The sequence below is a fragment of the Lithobates pipiens genome, unplaced genomic scaffold (genome assembly GCF_037356315.1).
Source record: "Lithobates pipiens isolate NorthernLeopardFrog02 unplaced genomic scaffold, aLitPip1_a1.2 Scaffold_8, whole genome shotgun sequence".
Classification (NCBI taxonomy): Eukaryota; Metazoa; Chordata; class Amphibia; order Anura; family Ranidae; genus Lithobates; species Lithobates pipiens.
Genome location: NW_027507903.1, coordinates 417103297 through 417123479, shown reverse-complemented (window position 1 = coordinate 417123479; position 20183 = coordinate 417103297). Strand labels below are relative to the sequence as shown.

General features: G+C 42.4%; 1 protein-coding gene across 2 annotated transcripts in view; it reads left to right on the top strand.

Moving 5' to 3' along the window:
- The window catches only part of FCHSD1 (FCH and double SH3 domains 1), a 197955-nt gene that overhangs the window by 102731 nt on the left and 75041 nt on the right, over nt 1-20183 (top strand). For both annotated transcript variants that reach the window (XM_077474235.1, XM_077474234.1), the window contains one exon: nt 11589-11711. In XM_077474235.1, the coding sequence (XP_077330361.1) occupies nt 11589-11711 (123 nt within the window). The remainder of the gene's footprint in view (nt 1-11588; nt 11712-20183) is intronic.

Genomic DNA, 20183 nt, shown 5'->3' with positions numbered 1-20183 from the left:
TGTGTATGCAAGACATTTTATGTTCATGTGTACAGTGCATTAGTGTCACATGGCTAACACTTGTAATTAATGTAGTGTGATTTTTGTCAGCTATTTTGTTGTGTACATATAGGCATACCATGTGTTCAGATCATCATAGGTGATGGCTGGAGTCCAGATGCTGAGCAAGCCATACCAGGAAAACTGCAGGAGTCTGATGCCACGTTAAAATTGCATTAAAGTTTGATAAAAAAAATTTGCATTCATGTCTATTTTCACACAAGTTGCCATAATTTGTCAAAATTGGATCACATGTAGAGGCTGTAGTTGGTACTGTGTGCTGCAGTCATTTGACACTGAAGTTATGTACACTCAGGAGACGGAGAAACTGTTTACAGTACTGAGATTTACTGCTTCATATAGCAAGAAATTATTTCTTATAGGTGGAAAATTGTACGCCAACAATTTAAAATTTCCAGTGGTTTATTCCATTACAGATACGGAGAGTAACGGTATATCACCACCATGACTCTGCAGGAAATCTGTTTTCTTTTGTCAGTTACAATAGCACTTGCTGTATTCTCTTCCCATAGTTTCTTTATATGTGCTCTAATTTTGTTTCAACCACGACTATGAATAACACAGGAAACTGTCTTGAGTCATTGTGTTCTTCCTCATTAGTCAAGTTCGGTCTGAAATGTAGTATTGCTGTTGGCTATAAATATTGTCCTTTTAGAATATTTTGTTCTATAAATTTGTTGGGGATTTTATCAATGGCACAAATGCAGCCTCCTCCGTTTCAGAATATTTTGAGAATGGAGATTTGGCATCTAATGGTTCAACCACTTTATCCTACAGGGAAACATTAGTGACATGTTTTACAGACTAGGGAGGTTGGTAATATAGCCATACTGTATATGCGCAATGTACTGTGCGGGTCAGTGATGTCCATAATCTAGTATTGTGCCTAAAGGTATGGGCAAAGCTTTTTTGGGCCATACACTCCTGGGTCAAAGGAGTGCCCTTGGACTCTCCTGTGACCTAGATCCAACTAACATCGGGCTAAAGAATGCTGTCCGCTGACATCCTGGAGCTGCTCTAGGCCCTGGCAGGATCCCAAAAAATCAGGTTCCACCAAGATGGCCCATCGCCAGCTGTCTCTGGCTTTCAGAGCAGACGTGCATTAGTTTTTTGTCCGTGTTGCACGTTCGTTTTAACAAACGATAACGACAGCGCAGAATCCTAAAGATCTGACCATAAATATTGCTTTATTTTAGTTTTGTTGCGACAACATTTCGATATAGATAGAAGATTCGACATGACGGTGACAATAGCGATCTGTGTCTATCGAACCTGCAGTTGAATGTGCCTAACCTAACTTAGTCCAAGATTATTCGACAGAAGATTCGACAAAGCCGCTAAAAACATACGATCACCACGAGCGGTCATTTATGGTCAAATGCTCCGCCCATAGGCTATAGAATTCTAATATTGGCTGACTAGTAGTAAATTTAATTACTAATCGTACAACATTTGCATTCTACTATAGCTTGTGGGCAGAGCGTTTGACCGGAAATGTTGATTATAGCGTCATACAGTTTAGCTGCTTTGTCGAATCTTCTTAGAACATTCGACGGACACCATAAGCCTTCAATTTACAGATTCAACCTTAAATCGGATTTTCGGATGAATGCATTTTTTAACGAAACTAAAAAACAAATTTCGGGAGTAGCAATTTTATTTTTGAGACGAAAACTAAATTCTGAAACAAAATATTTCAGTGTGCACATGTCTATTTCAGAGCGCCGCTGCCAGTGAGCTTGCACTAAAGTTCCTTCTGAACATAGTCTTGTATGTAGTGGTTTTATTATTACAACCAGGTTATTGGGTTGTACAGATACAGGTTGTATATCATTTTTTGACTCTGCTTTTGGAACATTTACCGCCAATATACAGTGCATCCAGAAAGTATTCATAGCACTTCCTTTTTTCCACATTCTATGTTAACCACTTCAGCCCCGGAAGAATTTACCCCCTTCCTGAACAGAGCACTTTTTGCGATTTGTCACTGTGTAGCTTTAACTGACAATTGCGCAGTCGTGTGACACAGATCCAAAACAAAATTTACGTCCTTTCCCCCCCCCCCCCCCCCCACAAATAGAGCTTTCTTTTGGTGGTATTTGATCACCCTACTTTTTTTATTTTTTTGCGCTATAAACAAGAGCGTCAATTTTGAAAAAAACTAATTTTTTACATTTTGCTATAATATCCCCCAAAAATATCTAAAAAAAAAAAATTTCTTCAGTTTATGCCGATACGTGTTCTTCATATTTTTGGTAACAAAAAATCACAACAAGCGTTTGGTTTGCACAAAAGTTATAGCGCTTACAAAATAGGGGATAGTTTTATGGCTTTTTTTTATTTTTTTGTGACTGCGACATGGACACATTTTTGGGATCATTGTCAATTATACATCATTCAGTGCTATACAAGTGCACTGATTCCTGTGTAAATTACACTGGCAGTGAAGGGGTTAACCACTAGGGGTTAAGTATGTCCTGGGGAGTGATTCTAACTGGGGGGGTGGCTACGTGTGACATGTCACTGATCTCTGCTCCCGATCACAGGGAGATGCTTTTTTTACATTGGCATCTCCCCGTTCTTCCTCTCCATGAGACGATCGTGGGTATCCCCACGGCGATCGAGTCCGCGGGACCCGCAACCGGACTCATGGAGTCTGCCGCGCATGCCCGCTGGCCGCCTCTTAAAGGGCAATGTACAGGTACGTTTTCCTGTGCGAGCCCTTCTGCCAACTTATATCGACGTGAGGCGGTCGGCAAGTGGTTAAAGCCTTATTTCAAAATAGATTAAATGTAGTATTTTCCTCAAAATTCTACAAACCATACCCCATGACAATGTCTAAGAAGTTTGTTTGAAATCTTTGCAAGTTTAAAAAAATAAAAAAATCACATACCCAAGTATTCAGAGCCTTTGCCATGACACTCAAAATTTAGCTCAGGTGCATCCTGTTTCCACTAATCATCCTTGAGATGAATCTACAACTTGATTGCAGTCCACCTGTGGTAAATTCAGCTGATTGGTTATGCTTTGGAAAGACACACGCCTGTCTTTAACCACTTCCCGACCAGCGCACAACGATGTACGTCGACAGAATGGCACAGGCAGGCATATTGGCGTACAGGTACGTCCAATATTCAATGCCGCCCTGCCATCGGCAGCGCGCCGCCGGCGGCGCGCTCCCGCGCTGGTCGGGACCCCCGTGAGTCCGGTCGCGGGACCCGCGGACTCGATCGCCGCGGGCATCCCCGCGATCGTCTCACGGAGCGGCCGAATGGAGGAAATGCTGTGTAAACAACATTTCTCCATTCTGCCTAGCAACTAGTGACGCTGATCTCTGCTCCATGTGATTGGAGCAGAGATCAGTGTTCACTAAATGAAAGCCCAACCCCCCCACAGTTAGTAACACATCCCTAGGAACACTTAACCCCTACACTGCCACCCACTGGTTAACTCTTTCACTGCCAGTGTCATTTACACAGGAATCACTGCATTTGTATAGCAGTGATTACTGTATAAATGACAATGGTCCCAAAAATGTGTCAATGTCCGATGGGTCCCCCACAATGTCGCAGTCACAATAAAAATCGCTGATCGCCGCCGTTACTAGTAAAAAAAAAAAAAAAAATTATTAATAAAAATGCTATAAAACTATCCCTTTTTTGTAAACGCTATAACTTTTGCGCAAACCAATCAATAATCGCTTATTGCGATTTTTTTTTTTACCAAAAATATGTAGAAGAATACGTATCGGCCTAAACTGAGCGAAAAAAATGTTTTTTTATATATTTTTGGGGGATATTTATTATAACAAAAAGTAAAAAATAATGCGTTTTTTTCAAAATTGTCACTCTATTTTTGTTTATAGCGCAAAAAATAAAAACCACAGGGGTGATCAAATACCACGAAAAGAAAGCTCTATTTGTGGGAAAAAAAGGACGTCAATTTTGTTTGGGAGCCACGTCGCACGACTGCGCAATTGTCAGTTAAAGCGACGCAGTGCCGAATCGCAAAAAGTGGTCTGGTCTTTGACCAGCAAAATGGTCCGGTCTGCAAGTGGTTAAGGTCCCACAGTTAACAGTGCATATCAGAGCACAAACCAAGCCATGAAGTCCAAGAAATTGTTTGTAGACCTCCGAGACAGGATTGTATTGAGGTACCGATCTGGGGAAGGGTACAGAATTTTTTTTGTAGCATTGAAGGTCCCAATGAGCACAGTGGCCTCCAACATCCATGAATGGAAGAAGTTGGAACCACAAGGACTTATCCTAGAGTGGGCCACTCAGCCAAACTGAGCAGGGAGAAGGGCCTTGGTCAGGGAGGTGGCCAAGAACTCGATGGTCACTCTGACAGTGCTTCAGTGTTTCTCTGAGGAGAGAACCTTCCAGTTGAACATCTCTACAGCGCTCCACCAATCAGCCCTGTATGGTAGAATGGCCAGATGGAAACTACTCAGTAAAAGGCACATGAGACTGCCTGGAGTTTGCCAAAAGGCACCTGAAGGACTCCATGAAAAACAAAACAAAATTTTCTGGTCTGATGAGACAAAGATTTAATACTTTCGCCTTAATAGCAAGTGTCATGTCTTGAGGAAACCAGGCACCGCTCATCACCTGGCCAATACCATCCCTGCAGTGAAGCATGGTGGCAGCAGCATGCTGTGGGGATGTTTTTCAGAGGCAGGAACTGGGAGACTAGTCAGGATCGAGGGAAAGATGAAAGCAGCAATTTACAGAAACATTGATGAAAACCTGCTCTGGACCTCAGACTGGGGCGAAGGTTCATCTTCCAACAGGATGAAGACTAAGCACACAGCCAAGATAACAAAGGAGTGGCTATGGGATAACTCTGTGAACTGCCTTGATTGACCCAGACATGAAACCGATTGGAACATCCTGGGAGAGATCTGAAAATGGCTGTGCACCGACGCTCCTCGTCCAACCTGATGGAGCTTGAGGGGTCCTGCAAAGACTGGGAGAAACTGCCCAAAAAATAGGTGTGCCAAGCTTTTAGCATCAGTCTCAAAATAGACTTGAGGCTGTAATTGGTGCCAAAGGTGCTTCAACAAAGTATTGAGCAAAAGCTGTGAATACTTGTGTACATGGGATTTTTGTTTTTTATTTGCAAAGATTTCAAACTTCATGTTGTCATGGGGTATTGTTTGTGGAATTTTGAGAAAAATAATGAATTCCATTTTGGAATAAGGCTAACTTAACAAAATGTGGAATATGTGAAGCGCTGTCAATACATTCCGGATGCACTGAATGCCTAGACATTACATTTTAAACTTGTACTAGAACTGACAGATCAACAATTGGTTGGTATGGGCAACACTGCCCATTTTTTTTATTTTATTTTTTATCCTGTTTATCCAATAAATTACTTTAGTATGTTCCAGTTTTTGGCTTGGAGACCTGTTTGTGGAATGGATTTAAAATGGTTATCAAGGTGGTCCATGCAGTACTCATTAACTGGTAATGTTAGTCTTTGATTTTGGGAATGACTGGAGACATGTTGGTGACGAGGTCATTGTAATCAATGGGAAGTAGATTTTAATTCACTTATTCCCCAGAAGAATACTCTGTTTACACAAAACCATTTTAATGCCCATCTTTTTGACCTGTGTAGCAAAATCCATACAATCTGTAATGGATGTAGTCGCAAATAAACTTCTAAGAATTGATTAAAGCGAATCAATAATGCCAATCCATATACCAGAAATGGAAAGACGCCATTCTCACTTTTGTTTTCAAAAGAACGATATGTACTGTTTACTGGACATTTTCTGGTGGGGGTTTACAGAAATCCAGCAAGTAGATACTTTGTGTTTAAAGGGAATTTACAGTGTGTGGGATGTAGGGGAAAAAATATGCACACAAAACCCAAATAGGTATGCAACAGAATAGTGCGTTTCCTTCCTGTTAATTCTTTTGTTTCTTCCTTCTGCTTAAATTTCATGTCACACTAGGAATTGGTCACTGGCAGCAATTGCCTATTTGGCATTGCTCACTGGTTAATGAGGTTCTATGGCATCTTTGCCACTAGAGCAATGCTTCTAGTAGCGGCTAAGCAGTCTTTATTTAAACTGTTGCTAGGAATTTACCAAAAGCCACAGGATTGCTAGTGGGACGTGACACCTAGTAATTTTCCTTCTGCAAGATTATGAAATGCCTGATACTCCCTTGATTTGACAATAGTGGATGCTTGGAGCTGTGCACTGAACGGTGGGTATCTCCCCGCTAAACCTGTCACTAGCTACCTGAACTTGAAAAATTTAGATCTGGGTGGGATTACTCCTAAAAGTTTAAATGGCTCAGTATGACAGCTGGAATGGACGATGGTCTCTTGTCTATAGGCATCTAGAGACATTGCTGGCCATTGACTCTTGGTAAAAAAAAAACACCTTTCAATCACTATTTCAGCTGGTTAAAAAAAATCACCTACATCACCTCCCCCTCATTGACCTAAATATTAGCGAGCCTAGTTTTCCTTAGATTGGAAAGCTGCAGAGTCACTGCTGGGAAGAGGGAGCAGATGGCGTTTAAGATAGTGAATTGGTTGTGTGAGCAGGTGGGGCTGTTTAGAGAATGACTGACTTCAGAGCCTCTGCTATGAGCTTTAGGGCCTCATGCACACTGGGCTTAAACTGGTTGCAAACCTGACATAAAAAATAAAGTATATTCCTCTATAGTGTGTACTTGTCTCAATTAAAAGGACTAGGTGTCATTTCTGTCTGCTGCTTCATTCCTCTATCAGTCTGAATCACTTCTGACAAGTTTTCCTGACACCATGAGAAAAAAGGTGACTAGAGGGACCTCAGCTAGGTTCCTGGGGGGGGGGGAAGTCTGTCCACTCCAATCAGCTCTGAGCTCTTCTCACTGATGTAACTTCTTCCCCCTGCAATTTACAGAGCTGAGATCCTCTGTAAATTCTGCACTTTGGATGTAGGGGGAAGATGGCTATAGATGAAGCACAATGCATGCAGGAGAATTTATTTAACCTCCCTGGCGGTATGATTATTTTGGATTTTAGGCGCTGAAATCGGTACAATTTTGCATGAAAATGTGGCGTTTTTATATTGTAGTCCTGTAATTTTTAGGAATAACTCACTTAAATCTGTCCAAACCAGAGTCTAGCAGACATCCCGGGTATAATGAACTTTGAAAAATGAAATCATAAATTATAATAGTTATAAATATACCAAATATAACAATAATAAAAAAAAAATATTCAATAATGTAATCAAATCAAAAACACTGAAATTTGCTCAGTTGCAGAATTGCCACTGTCATTACTTTTTAGTGTTTGACGGATCTCCCCACAAATCGCTATCCCTCAATTCTGCGAGTGATTCTAATTTATTATCGCTGTTTTCTAGCTGGTCTAAAATCATTTTTGATGTAAAGGGACAGTTTTGGTTGCTATGGACAATCTCCAGTTTCCAGGCATAAAGAACTGTATTTATAATATAAAACTACATGCAGAACACTGGGGACAAAGGGGATGTTAAATAATTACATACAGCAATGTAATCTGTAAAATTACATTATACTATATGTATACTGTGTGTTTTACTTTTTGAATTTGGCGTCGTTCTCCGCCCTGTGCGTCGCAACGTTCGCAGGGAACGGAGATCGGCTCCGTGATAGATCGAGCGGAGCACGGCTCGCTCGTACAGCAGGGGGACATCGCTGGATCCAGGGGACAAGGTAAGTAAACTCTCCCTGCATACAGCGATGCGCTCCCGAGTCTGGCTCGGGGTTACCGCTTTTGGTATAAAATCTCCACCCCAAGCCAGACTCGGGAATACCGCCAGGGAGGTTAATCTCTGTATTACCTGAGCCTAGTCAATCCACTGGGTGTATAGAAGGGCTTACAACCACTTTAAAGACTGTATTAGAAAAAACATAAGCCAGTATAAGCAGCCTATAAAAGCACGTCTTGCACACAAATGTTTACAGGCTAAAAAAAAAAATCACTAGTGTGTTCTGGAGAGCAGCTTTTGAGCGGAAGAAACATACTCATCTGAAACGCTTGACGTGTCTAGCGTTTGAGTGTTAATGCATTTCAAAGGCCGGAATAAATGTAATATTCTGGCCAGTGAAAGCCATTAACTCCCAAATGCTTGACACCCTTAAGTGTGCAATACATGCATTTTTTTTGCTAGTGTGTTGCAGTGCCATTAATCTTGAATGGCACAATGCACTAAACGCATTCCCAAAAATCAGACGTTTTCGGTGTATTGGCAGTGTTCACACCTGGTGGTCTGACTTAAAACCTTGTGCCATGTAACATGCGTTAAACACACTACAGAGGTGTGAAGCTGTTCCTAAAACAAATTTACTGTTATGAACATATTGCTAGTGTCAAGTTCATATTATAGGGACCCTGATTGCGCCTGCACATCCAAATGATTGTTTATGTCCAAAAACATGCATATTTCAGCCTGATTAGATGATATGTAAAAGAGCTAGACACTGGCAACTACTTGGGCAATAACACTGCAGCTTAGAAACCCCTGTCCAGTTGCTATTTTCCCCCCCTCCTTAAAAACAGGCACTGGAGGTATTTGCATAACAAGCCCCCTACCTTATTCCATAAGCTAAACCCAGACATTCACCTGAGACCTCCACTCAGGTTCAGGACCCCTCCAGAGGCTCTTCCTAGTGGCCACCAGATATGACCTTCACTATAGGAATTACATGTGAAGGAATTTGTTTAATCTGATGCTTTACTGTTTCTATCTGTTAAAGTTTGCAGATCCCATCTCTGCTTGAACCGTGCCTTATCTGGCTAAGTTATGAATTTATCTAACTCATGATGCAAACACTTCTTGGCATGAATCTTTGTTTAAGTGATTGTTTAATCACTGCTGCGAATTACAACAAATGTGTAATAAAAGTAAAGCAACAGTGTTCAAACTTTTATTTCTTTTTTTCCCTTTTCTTTTCTTTTTTTTTTTTTCTTCCATGCTTTAGAAGACACCGAAATGGCGGCCTGTGATAATCTGTCATTGTTCCTGCCACATACTCCAGCTGTATCAAGTATAATATGATGCATAATGTAGTGTAGTTGAGTTCCTACCAAAGACAGGAAAGTCGTACATAGTAGGGGAGGTTGATAAGACTCAAATCCATCAAGTCCAACCTGTGTGTGATTATGTCAGAATTGCATTGTATATCCCTGTATGTTGCGGTCGGTCAGGTGCTCATATAATAATTTCTTGAAACTATCAATGCCCCTCACTGAGACCGCCGCTTGTGGAACGGAATTCCACATCATTGCCGCTCTTACAGTTACAAACCCTCTACGTAGTTTAAGTTTTTTTCTTCTAATTTTAATGAGTGGCCACGAGTCTTGTTAAACTCCCTTCTGCAAAAAAGCTTGATCCTTATTGTGGGGTCACCAGTATGGTATTTGCATGTTGAAATCATATCCCCGCTCAAGCGTCTCTTCTCCAGAGAGAATAAGTTCAGTGCTCGCGACCTTTCCTCCTAACTAATATTCTTCAGACCCTTTATTAGCTTTGTTGCCCTCCTTTGTACTCGCTCCATTTCCAGTACATCCTTCCTGAGGACTTGTGCCTAGAACCGGACAGCATACTCTAGGTGCGGCCGGACCAGAGTCTTGTAGAGTAGGAGAATTGTTTTATCTCTGGAGTTGATCCCCTTTTTAATGCATACTAATATTCTGTTTGCTTTATCAGCAGCTTGGCATTGTATGCCAATGCTGTACCTCATCTACTAGGACCCCCAGGTGCTTTTCCAGCCTAGATTCCCCCAGAGGCCCCCCCCAGTGTATAGATTGCCTTCATATTTTTGACACCCAAATGCTTTTTACATTTTTCTACATTAAACCTCATTTTGTCTTATAGTTGCCCACCCCATTCATTTTTTTCAAGTCTTTTTGCAGGTGATCCTTGAGTACATTATCATTCAGCTCAAGCAAGTTTGGCCTCCCCACTTTGCACATGCCTGGCGGAGTCCTGCATGGCTTTGAAACGTTTCACTGTCTTCTGTGATGTTACTATTAAACTATGATTCCTAAAGATTTGGACATAATTGACGATCCCTGGTGTGCTGGTGTGCATGTGCATTTGATCTTTGTTCTAGCTGGTTGATGCTGCAGCACCCACTACTCCTAAAGCCTTATCCAGGCTTAACCACTTCCCGACCGGCGCACGATGATGTATGTTGGCAGAATGGCATGGGCAGGCAAATTGGCATACAGGTATGTCCATTTGAAATTGCCGCTGTGCCATCGCGTGGCGCGTGTCGGTCTGGACCCCCATGAATCCGGTCGCGGGTCCCGTGGACTCGATCGACGCAGGGATATCCGCGATCGTCTCACGGGGAGGCTGAACAGGGAGATGCGGAAGTAAACAGCATCTCCCCAATCTGCCTAGCAACAAGTGACACTGATCTCTGCACCCTGTGTTTGAAACAGAGATCAGTGTTCACTAACACACAGCCACGCCCCCCACAGTTACACGCCCTTAGGACACACTTAACCCTACACTTCCACCCCCTGGTTAACCCCTTCACTGCCAGTGTCATTTACACAGGAATCAGTGCATTTGTATAGCACTGATTGCTGTATAAATGACAATGGTCCCAAAAATGTGTCAAAAATGTCAGATGTGTCCACCATAATGTCAGTCACAAAAAAAAATCGCTGATCGCCGCCATTCTTTTTTTTATATATTTTTGGGGGATACTTATTGCAAAAAGTAAAAAATGCGTTTTTCAAAATTGTCGCCTTTTTTTGTTTATGGCGCAAAAAATAAAAACCGCAGGGGTGATCAAATACCACCAAAAGAGAGCTCTATTTGTGGGGAAAGGACGTCAATTTTTTTTTGGGGAGGCACGTCGCCCGACCGTGCAATTGTCAATTAAAGCAATGCAGTGCCGAATCGCAAAAGGTCTGGGCTTAAGCCAGCAAAATGGTCCGGTCTCAAAGTGGTTAAAGTGTGTAATGGGAATATCAATACTACCGCAGTGGAGACGCAGACAGTGGTAAAAAAATCCAATATTGTAAGTAAAGGTTTAAGCCCCTCATGGGATTTTATTGCTGCTTGGACAAAAGATCCCCCCCCTCCCCCAAATTTCCAAGTGTGAAGTGTGTCAGAACAGGAAGAAAACATCTCGATCTTCGCTGGGGTGAGAAGTTTTCCACTTTGGACACTGGTATTAAAAAAAAAAAAAAATTAAAAATTAAAAATCCCCCCCACTTTAGGTAGCTTCTTGCTACTCTTACGTCTTCCGGACAGGAAATGGAGTGAAATCTACCCAACAGGACCCAGGCAGCAAAATTTTACTTTGCAGCTTTTAGCAGTTTCCTACTCTATCAAAAACATTTGTGGCACGGTAAACCAATGAAGGCCATTTGTATTACCTAATTTTTATATTTTGGTTGGTTAATTGGGGACATGCCATGGTTTTTAAAGAATCTGTTACCAATTATTCTTATCCAGTAATTTCTATTACAATTGTATTAACGCGCACTTTTTTATTTATGCTACAATTTTGTAGTGTTTAGATGGGGATCTTTATGAGAGACTTCGGGATTACCTTTCACTTATTAACAAGACTGAGCTTAACATCTGTAAGTCAACACAGGAATGTTTTGCAGACAACCTGGAGGCTTCTCTTCAGGTAAGATTTGCCACCTACATCATTTTATTAAGACACCTGTCATAATGGCTTTAATCTGTCAGTTGAGCCTACTTCATGATGTGAAACTTCATTCAGTTCTACAGCAGCATGCTTGGTAACAGGCCTACACCGGCGCTAAATGCTTTCAGATATCAGACATTGTCAGCCTTCATTGCTGCATTGGGGCTTTAGCTGTGCCACAACACTCTTCCTTGCCAGGTCCCTTTTAAGGGGGTTGGTTTAAAACCATGTACCGTATCTTGTCTAGTTTCGTATAATGTATGTCAAAGTATATCCAACACCAAGGACAAAAAAATGTTTTGAAGCTTGCCAGTCCTTGGAGGTTGTGGTTGCATTCTTGTTTTGATGAAGTAACTTTTGAAAAAAGTATAGAAATGTTGATCTGCCAATATTCTTGCATCCATACTGCATGTGAACTATCAACCCCCCCCCCCCCCCCCCTCCTTGCAGTAGTATAGATGATGCGGGAAAGTTTGGTTACAGGTAGGCTGTAGCAAGTGATGGTAAAAAAAATCCTTGCTCCTCCACCTACTTGTGCAGTTTTATAAGAGTTGAGGAAATGCCTTTTGTCCATTCTGGTGTGGTCACATGATACAGAAGCTCTGGCTCCTGTGTCATTGCAGGGCAAGGGAGCATGTGCCACAACTGGGGGCAATGGGAGTCAGTGGGTGACATGACTTTGGAAATTCAGAGCCGTGGATGAGAGCTCCCCGACAAAAGGGAGCCAAAGTTTCTCAGTCACATAACCCATGGGAACTAATTTAGGGAAAGGTATTTCTCCTGATCTCTAAAAATACAGTTCTGGAGTGCCTTGTGATTTTTGCAGATCTGTAATGGGTGCCACAACTGGAAAAGTTGAAATGCTGGCCTACTAAATGCGCTCTTCTTTGCAGCCACATAGATGCAGAGAATGAACACTGTTCACTCCTGCACCCACCTCTGCACTACCTGAAAGTTATGTCAGATAGGCTAAGTCTGGCCCTTGTGGCCGTACTTGCTGGAAATATTTCCACCTGAAGGAGTTTGGCTAGTCTGCATGTGAATGGTCATACCTCCATGTTCATTCTACTATAGTCCCAGTCTTTTTCTGAAAAGGCTGGATCCAGATTTGCCCTTAGAGACCTTGTTGCCAGACAATTCATTTCAGTAACAATCTCCCAGTAAAAGTATGCGTGTTTTATACAGTTTTAGCTGTAAAAGCCTTTTGTGTAGATATCTAAAAGAGCTGAGGCTGCTGCTGATCTTGGATGTGATGTCAACAGCTCTAGCAGAATGAGCTATAACTCTAACGCTATGGTAATCCCCTTTGCCCATGGCAGCTACATTTAAAGGTTATGTAGGGACAGAATGGTCGCTGAGCCAGCACCAGCAGTAATTAGACATTCCCAGAAGATGAGGGCAGTGATGTGCAAGACATTAGGGGCTGTCCTAAGAAATTGACTCTTCTGAAGAAATTGCATTTGCTAGCAAGTTCAAAGGCACATTGTAAGTGAACGGCAATTTTTTTTTTTTATTGAAAAGTCCAGTGCTGCAAGTATTTCTTAAATCCGTGAATGGGTTTTTTTTGGTTTGTTTTTTCAAATATAACATTTTAATTTAGTGCACAGGGAAGGCAACACTCAGGTACAATAGTATAGGGCAGTTAATTACATTTGCTTATTGTTTTAATGCTTGTGCAATCAGTGCATCCATAGGGTGGGATATTAGACACATTCAATGGTTTCATTGGGTGACAAACTGTGCCGGGTTGTTGCAGTAATAAATTTGGAGCTGCCTGGTCCCTGTAGGTATGCATTCCTAAGAACAGACAGGGCGGTGAAAACAGAAAACTCTTCTAGTAAAAAGAAAGCAAACATACGGAAAAGGGTAGTGAGGAAAAATCCCCAAAAGAGAATAAGGGAGAGGTTGAAGAGAAGGGGAGGGGTGATGGTACAGGGGAGTTTGGGTGAGTCTGGCTGACGATGGGCTTCCAGCAGTCTTATGTGTAAGTGTGTCCCCTACTTATCTAACAGCTGAGTAGTGAAACGCCATCAGATAAAATGAATATGTTCCATAGTCTCCACATTTTAGCGTACAATTCCTGTTTATTTTTGCCATGAGGACTAAGTCTTCCAACTCTTTTATATCTTCTACCTTACACAGCCAGGTACCAATAGAGGGAGGTATCTGTTGCTTCCAGAATAGGGGAATACAGGCTTTGGCAGCATTCAGTAAGTGTCACACTATTGGTTTTTGGTATCGGTTTGCCGGGATTTTGGCAACATGGAGTAAAAAGGCTGGATCATTGGGAATATTGCAGTCCATAAGTTTTTGTGTTACGGTCCGGACAGTTTTCCAAAAATGTCTCAGCTTAGGGCATGACCAAAAGATACAAAAAAGCGATCCTCTGTCCGCCTGGCATCTTCAACAGCTATCTGTGTTGGTCGGGTAGTACGTGTGTAACAATTGTGTATAATACCACCTAGTCAGGATTTTAGTTGGTTTCCTGTAGTTTCGTACATATCGACAATTTTTTAAGGAAAATCGAAGAGTTTGTTCCACCACTCAGAAGGTGCAGTTCAAGTCAGCTTTCCCCTTCTGTATGAAAGACAGTTGTGGTTGTTCGGATGGGGAATTGTGTAAAGCATATGTTTTAGATGGCACTTGTGGCAAAGTGCCATCTTCCATACAGTATTCTTCAAAGGTTGTCAAGGTCTGGTTTATTGATTTTTGGCTGGGATTTTCTAGAGCATGTAGAAAGTGATGTTACCGTATAGCGCTCCAAAAAGGAAGTTAGAAACGCCCATTCTCACACATCAGGGATTGAAGGGAAGACCAATGGTCACCTTCAGAAAATGAGGGGCATCACCAATGGAACACATCAAGGGTGTCCACTTTCCCCTCTTCTCTTCGCCATATCTCTAGAACCTTTCCTTTATAGTTATTTCTGATATATTCGGGTTCAGTCTAATTTTAGACTCCCAATGCAAGATCTAAGCATTTGATCTTTCTTCATTAACCAACCCTATGGTATCCCTTCCCAATCTCCTCAAGGAATTTTAAACTTATGGTGCGTTGTCAAATCTAAATCAACCTGCCCTTTTGGCACCATTGAAATTCAAATACAGTGTGCGCTCTCAAATATTTGGGCACATATTCCCATTGATCTGTCCCACTCCTATGGGCTTAATTTCCCACCTTTACTGACCGTGACTCGTGTCCTCCTGGATAGTTGGCACAAGAGATTGCATTCTTGGTTTTTTAGATGCAACCTTCTTAGGATGAGTATATGCTCGAAATTTCTTATTCTAAACCCTACCAATACAGATTCCATCACATTTTTTTCAATCAAGTACACTCCCTTTTTACCAAATTCATCTGGCCACACTGGAAACCTAGTCTTCCCAGACGATATCGTACGTTGCCCAAAATTACGGGTGCCTGATTCTCCTGGACATGAAGTAATACCCGGCAGTACACTTGGGGATAATCATTGACTGGAGTCTCCACAAAGCATATAAGATCTGGGTACAACTAGAACAGGCCCAGGCAGTTATCCCCTTGAAGGCAATCGGGTGGTGCTCCACCGATCCATCTTCCACATTAGTCTCATCCCCTAATTGGTGCCACGATTAGTCTAAGATCCAAAGCTATCTTTTCAGCTTAGCTCTCCACCGGAGAATCCTCAACGTTCCCAATCTTGGGCAACCCAACATTCCCTCTGGGACTTGGTTTGTTCCACTTTCAAGCTATCCCTAACGGAGTCAGCTTAAAGTTCAGTTTCTTTGGGTTCCTTAAAACCTTCACAGCCTTTACATGTGCTTCCTGTCCATGCATCATTAGAACAGCTTATTTTTGCAGATGGGGGATCACCCAGATAAGCATTTTCTCCCTCCAAAGAGATTCACAGTTCTCTATCCCATGGAGGAGAAATTCACCAAAAGATGGAATGTACCAGCAGTTAATGCTGCGATTTCCAGTGTGAATAAAAGTCTAACTTGCCCAGTAGACAATGCACAAATGCTTAAGGATCCAACAGATAAAAGGTTGGAATTCCTGTTAAAATCCTCTTTTCTTTGGCAGGTGCTTTTACTCAGCCTGCAGTCACTGCAATAGGCATCTGTCAATCCCTAAAGGATCAGTTTTAACAGGCCCTTAAAGAGGTTTCTGTACAGCAAGCCCAGGATTTGGCCGAACTACTATTTCCTGCTTACCAAAAGGTTTCTGCTGTTTAAGGTAGAACAGCAGCATTTTCAGTTCTTAGCTTTGCCCTTCGGGCCAGCTAGAGCACCCCGGGTGTTTACAAAAGTTCTGGCCCCACCTCTAGCCAGGTTAAGGGCACAGGGCATAAGTCTTGGTGTACCTAGACGATCTATTGCTAATAGACCAGTCGGTAGCTCGTTTGGAGTAAAGTGTGCGCATTACAACCAGTTACCTGGAAAGTCTAGGTTGGGTTCTCAACCTAGAGAAGTCTTCCTTAACCACTTAACAACCGCCCATTGCTGATTAACGGCTTCAGGGCGGTTGTTTAACTCTGAGAGGCCGTTAATTAACGGCCTCCCAGAATTCTGCTCTCGCGCGCCCCCTGGGGCACGCACACGAGAGCATCTGTGACCGCTGGGTCCAGTGGACCCGGCGCATCACGAATCACGGTAAACGGCCGCTCATCGCGGCCGTTTACCACGTGATCGCTCCGTCAAATGACGGAGTGATCACTTGTAAACAAACCGGTGTCATGTTATGACGCCGGTTCCTCCCTCCCCCTCTCTGTACCGATCGGTACAGCGGAGGGGGAAGAGATCGGTGTCAGCAGCGATGTGGGCTGCATCTGCAGTGCCCACATCGCTGCTCACCGAAAATTAACCCCTCAATTACCTGCCAACACCCTGCAATGCCCTGCAACACTCTGCAATGCCCTGCAACACTCTGCAATGCCCTGCAACACTCTGCAATGCCCTGCAACACTCTGCAATGCCCTGCAACACTCTGCAATGCCCTGCAACACTCTGCAACGCCCTGCAACGCCCTGCAACGCTCTGCAACGCTCTGCAACGCCCTGCAACACTCTGCAACGCCCGCCAATACCCTGCAACACTCTGCAATGCAATACTCTGCAACGCCATACTCTGAGATACCCAGCCATAGACATCCCCCCCCCCCCTCCCGCCGCCCTCCGGTGCTTCTACCGAATCGCTAATATGATCAAAGCCAGAATCTTTTTTTTTTTTTTTTTTTTTTTTTTACAGGCTTCCCAGCTTAGAGGTGAGCTGTGGGGTCTTATTGACCCCACATCTCACTGTAAAGAGGACCTGTCATGCCATATTCCTATTACAAGGGATGTTTACATTCCTTGTAATAGGAATAAAAGTGATCAAAAAAATTATTTTTGGGGAAAAAAATGTCAAAGTAAAATTAACAATAAAAAAAAATGTTTTTTTTAAAGCGCCCCTGTCCCCATGTGCTCGCATGCAGAAGCGAACGCATACGTAAGTCCCGCCCACATATGAAAACGGTGTTCAAACCACACATGTGAGGTATCGCTGCGAACGTTAGAGGGAGAGCAATAATTCTAGCCCTAGACCTCGTCTGTAACTCAAAACATATAACCAGTAAAAAAAATTAAATCGTCGCCTATGGGGATTTTTAAGTAGCGACGTTTGGCGCCATTCCACGAGCGTGTGCAATTTTGAAGAGTGACATATTAGGTATCTATTTACTCAGCGTAACTTCATCTTTCACATTATGCAAAAATTGGGCTAACTTTACTGTTTTTTTTTTTTTTTTTTTTTTTAAGCACAAAACTTTTTTTTCCAAAAAAAAGCATTCGAAAAATTACTGCGCAAATACCGTGCGAGATAAAAAGTTGCAAAGACCACCATTGTATTCTCCAGGGTGTTTGCTAAAAAAACATATATATTGTTTTGGGATTCTATGTAATTTTCTAGCAAATAAATGATGATTTTTACATGTAGGAGAGAAATGTCAGAATTGTCCTGGGTGCTCCAGAACACCTGATGGTGCTCCCTGCATGTTAGGCCTCTGTATGTGGCCACACTGTGTAAAAGTCTCACACATGTGGTATCGCCGTACACGGGAGTAATAGCAGAATGTGTTTTGGGGTGTAATTTGTGGTATGCATATGCTGTGTGTGAGAAATAACCTGATAATATGAAAATTTTGTGAAAAAAAAAAATCTTGATTTTGCAAAGAATTGTGGGAAAAAATTACAACTTCAAAAAACTCATCATGCCTCTTACTAAATACCTTGGAATGTCTTCTTTCCAAAAAGGGGTTATTTGGGGGGTATTTGTACTTTTCTGGCATGTTAGGGTCTCAAGAATTGAAATAGGCCGTCAGTACTTCAGGTGTGATCAATTTTCAGATATTGGCACCATAGCTTGTGGACTCTATAACTTTCACAAAGACCAAATAATATCCACCAATTTGTACTTATTTTTACCAAAGATATGTAGTAGTATAAATTTTGGCCAAAATGTATGAAGAAAAAATTACTAATCTGCTAAATTTTCTAACAAACAAAGAAAAATTCATTTTTTTACAGAATTTTTGGTATTTTTTCTTTTATAGCACAAAAAATAAAAAACCCAGCGGTGATTAAATACCACCAAAAAGAAAGCTCTATTTGTGTGAAAAAAAGGACAACAATTTCATATAGGTCCAGTGTTGCATGACTGAGTAATTGTCATTCAAAATGCGAGGGCACCGAAAGCTGAAAATTGGTCTGGTTATTAAGGGTGTTTAAGTGCCCAGTGGTCAAGTGGTTAAAACCACTAAAAAGGCTTGAGTACTTGGGTCTGATCATACACAGCCCAGAAGAAGGTGTTCTTGCAAAGAGCTCCATAAGAGAGCTGGTGCAGATGGTCAGGTCGAAAGGAGATCCCTCCATTCGCCTTTGCATGAGGTTGTTAGGAAAGATGGTGGCTTCATTCGAAGTGGTTCCCTATGCCCAGTTCCATTCAAGACTGTTGCAAAACAGTATCCAGTCTGCTTGGAACAAAATAATTCAAGCTTTAGACTTTTCAATGCAGCTGTCCAAGGATGTCCCAAAGCCTCAGTTGGTAGTTGCTATCCCAGAATCTGCTGAAAGGAAAAGCCTTCAGACCAGTTACCTGTAAGGTGGTAACGACAGATGCCTGCCTTTCAGGCTCGAGATTAGCGATAGAAAAGGCATCTGTCCAGGGACAGTGGTCAACATCCTAGAGATCCAAGCAGCGGGTCTGGCTCTAAAGGCCTGGAGATTCAAGTTACGAGGTTGTCCTGTCAGGATCCAATCCAACAATGCCACAGCTGTGGCTTACATCAATCACTAAGGGGCACCAGGAGTCTCGCAGCACAGAGGGAGGTGAACCATATCCTAACTTTGGTAGAAAGGAATGCTCTGTGCCTTTCAGCAGTTTTTTTTGTGAAAGTAGAGAATTGGTAGGCAGATTTCTTGAGTCACCAGCAGTTGCTCCCGGGGGAATGGTCTCTTCACCACAGTTTTTCGGGCTGTTTGCCAGAAATGGGGGACTCCTTACGTAGATCTTCTGGCATCTGGGTTCAACACGAAGTTGGTCAACTTTGTGTCCAGGATGAGGAATCCACACGCATGTGGAACAGATGCGTTGGTGACCCCATGGTATCAGTTCTCACTGATTTATGAATTTCCTCCTATTAAGTTTCTACCACAACTTTTTTGCAGGATCAAGCAGGAAAGAAAGCTGGTAATTCTGGTAGCTCCAGCATGGCCCGGAAGGTCCTGGTATGCAGAAATTGTAAAGATGGCGACGGAGGATCTATGATCCCTTCCACTACAGCCAGACCTACTCCCACAGGGGCCGATATTCCATCCTACCTTATGAACTCTAAATTTTAACGGCTTGGCTATTGAAATCCACATTCTGAAGAAACGTGGGCTTTCCGGGTCAGTTATCTCTACCTTGATTGATGCAAGGAAGCCAGCTTCCAGAATGATATATTATAGAATCTGGAGGGCTTATGTTTACTGGTGTGAATCCAAGGGTTGTCCCCCTTGGAGGTATATCATAGGCAAAATTCTTGCCTTTCTACAATTAGAGGTAGAGATGAATTTGGCCTTGAGTACTATTAAGGGCCAAGTCTCAGCTTTATCGGTCTTATTTCATAGACCTCTTGCTTCACTTTCTTTAGTCTGGGGTTTTATGCAAGGGATGATGTGGCTTAATCCGCCAGTTAAACCACCTTTGAACCCTTGGGACTTGAACTTGGTTTTGTCAGTGAACCGATACAGTGAACCGATACAGTGAACCGATACAGTGAACCGATACAGCATATTCCTGTAGTTCTGACAAGGAAGTTGGTGTTGGTTTCTCTATCCTCAGTAAAGAGAGTTTCGGAATTGGCTGCTTTCTTGTAAAGGGCCATACTTCCTTATTCACAAGGACAGAGTGGTATTTCACCCTTGTCCAGTTTTTCTGCCAAAAGTAGTCTCGG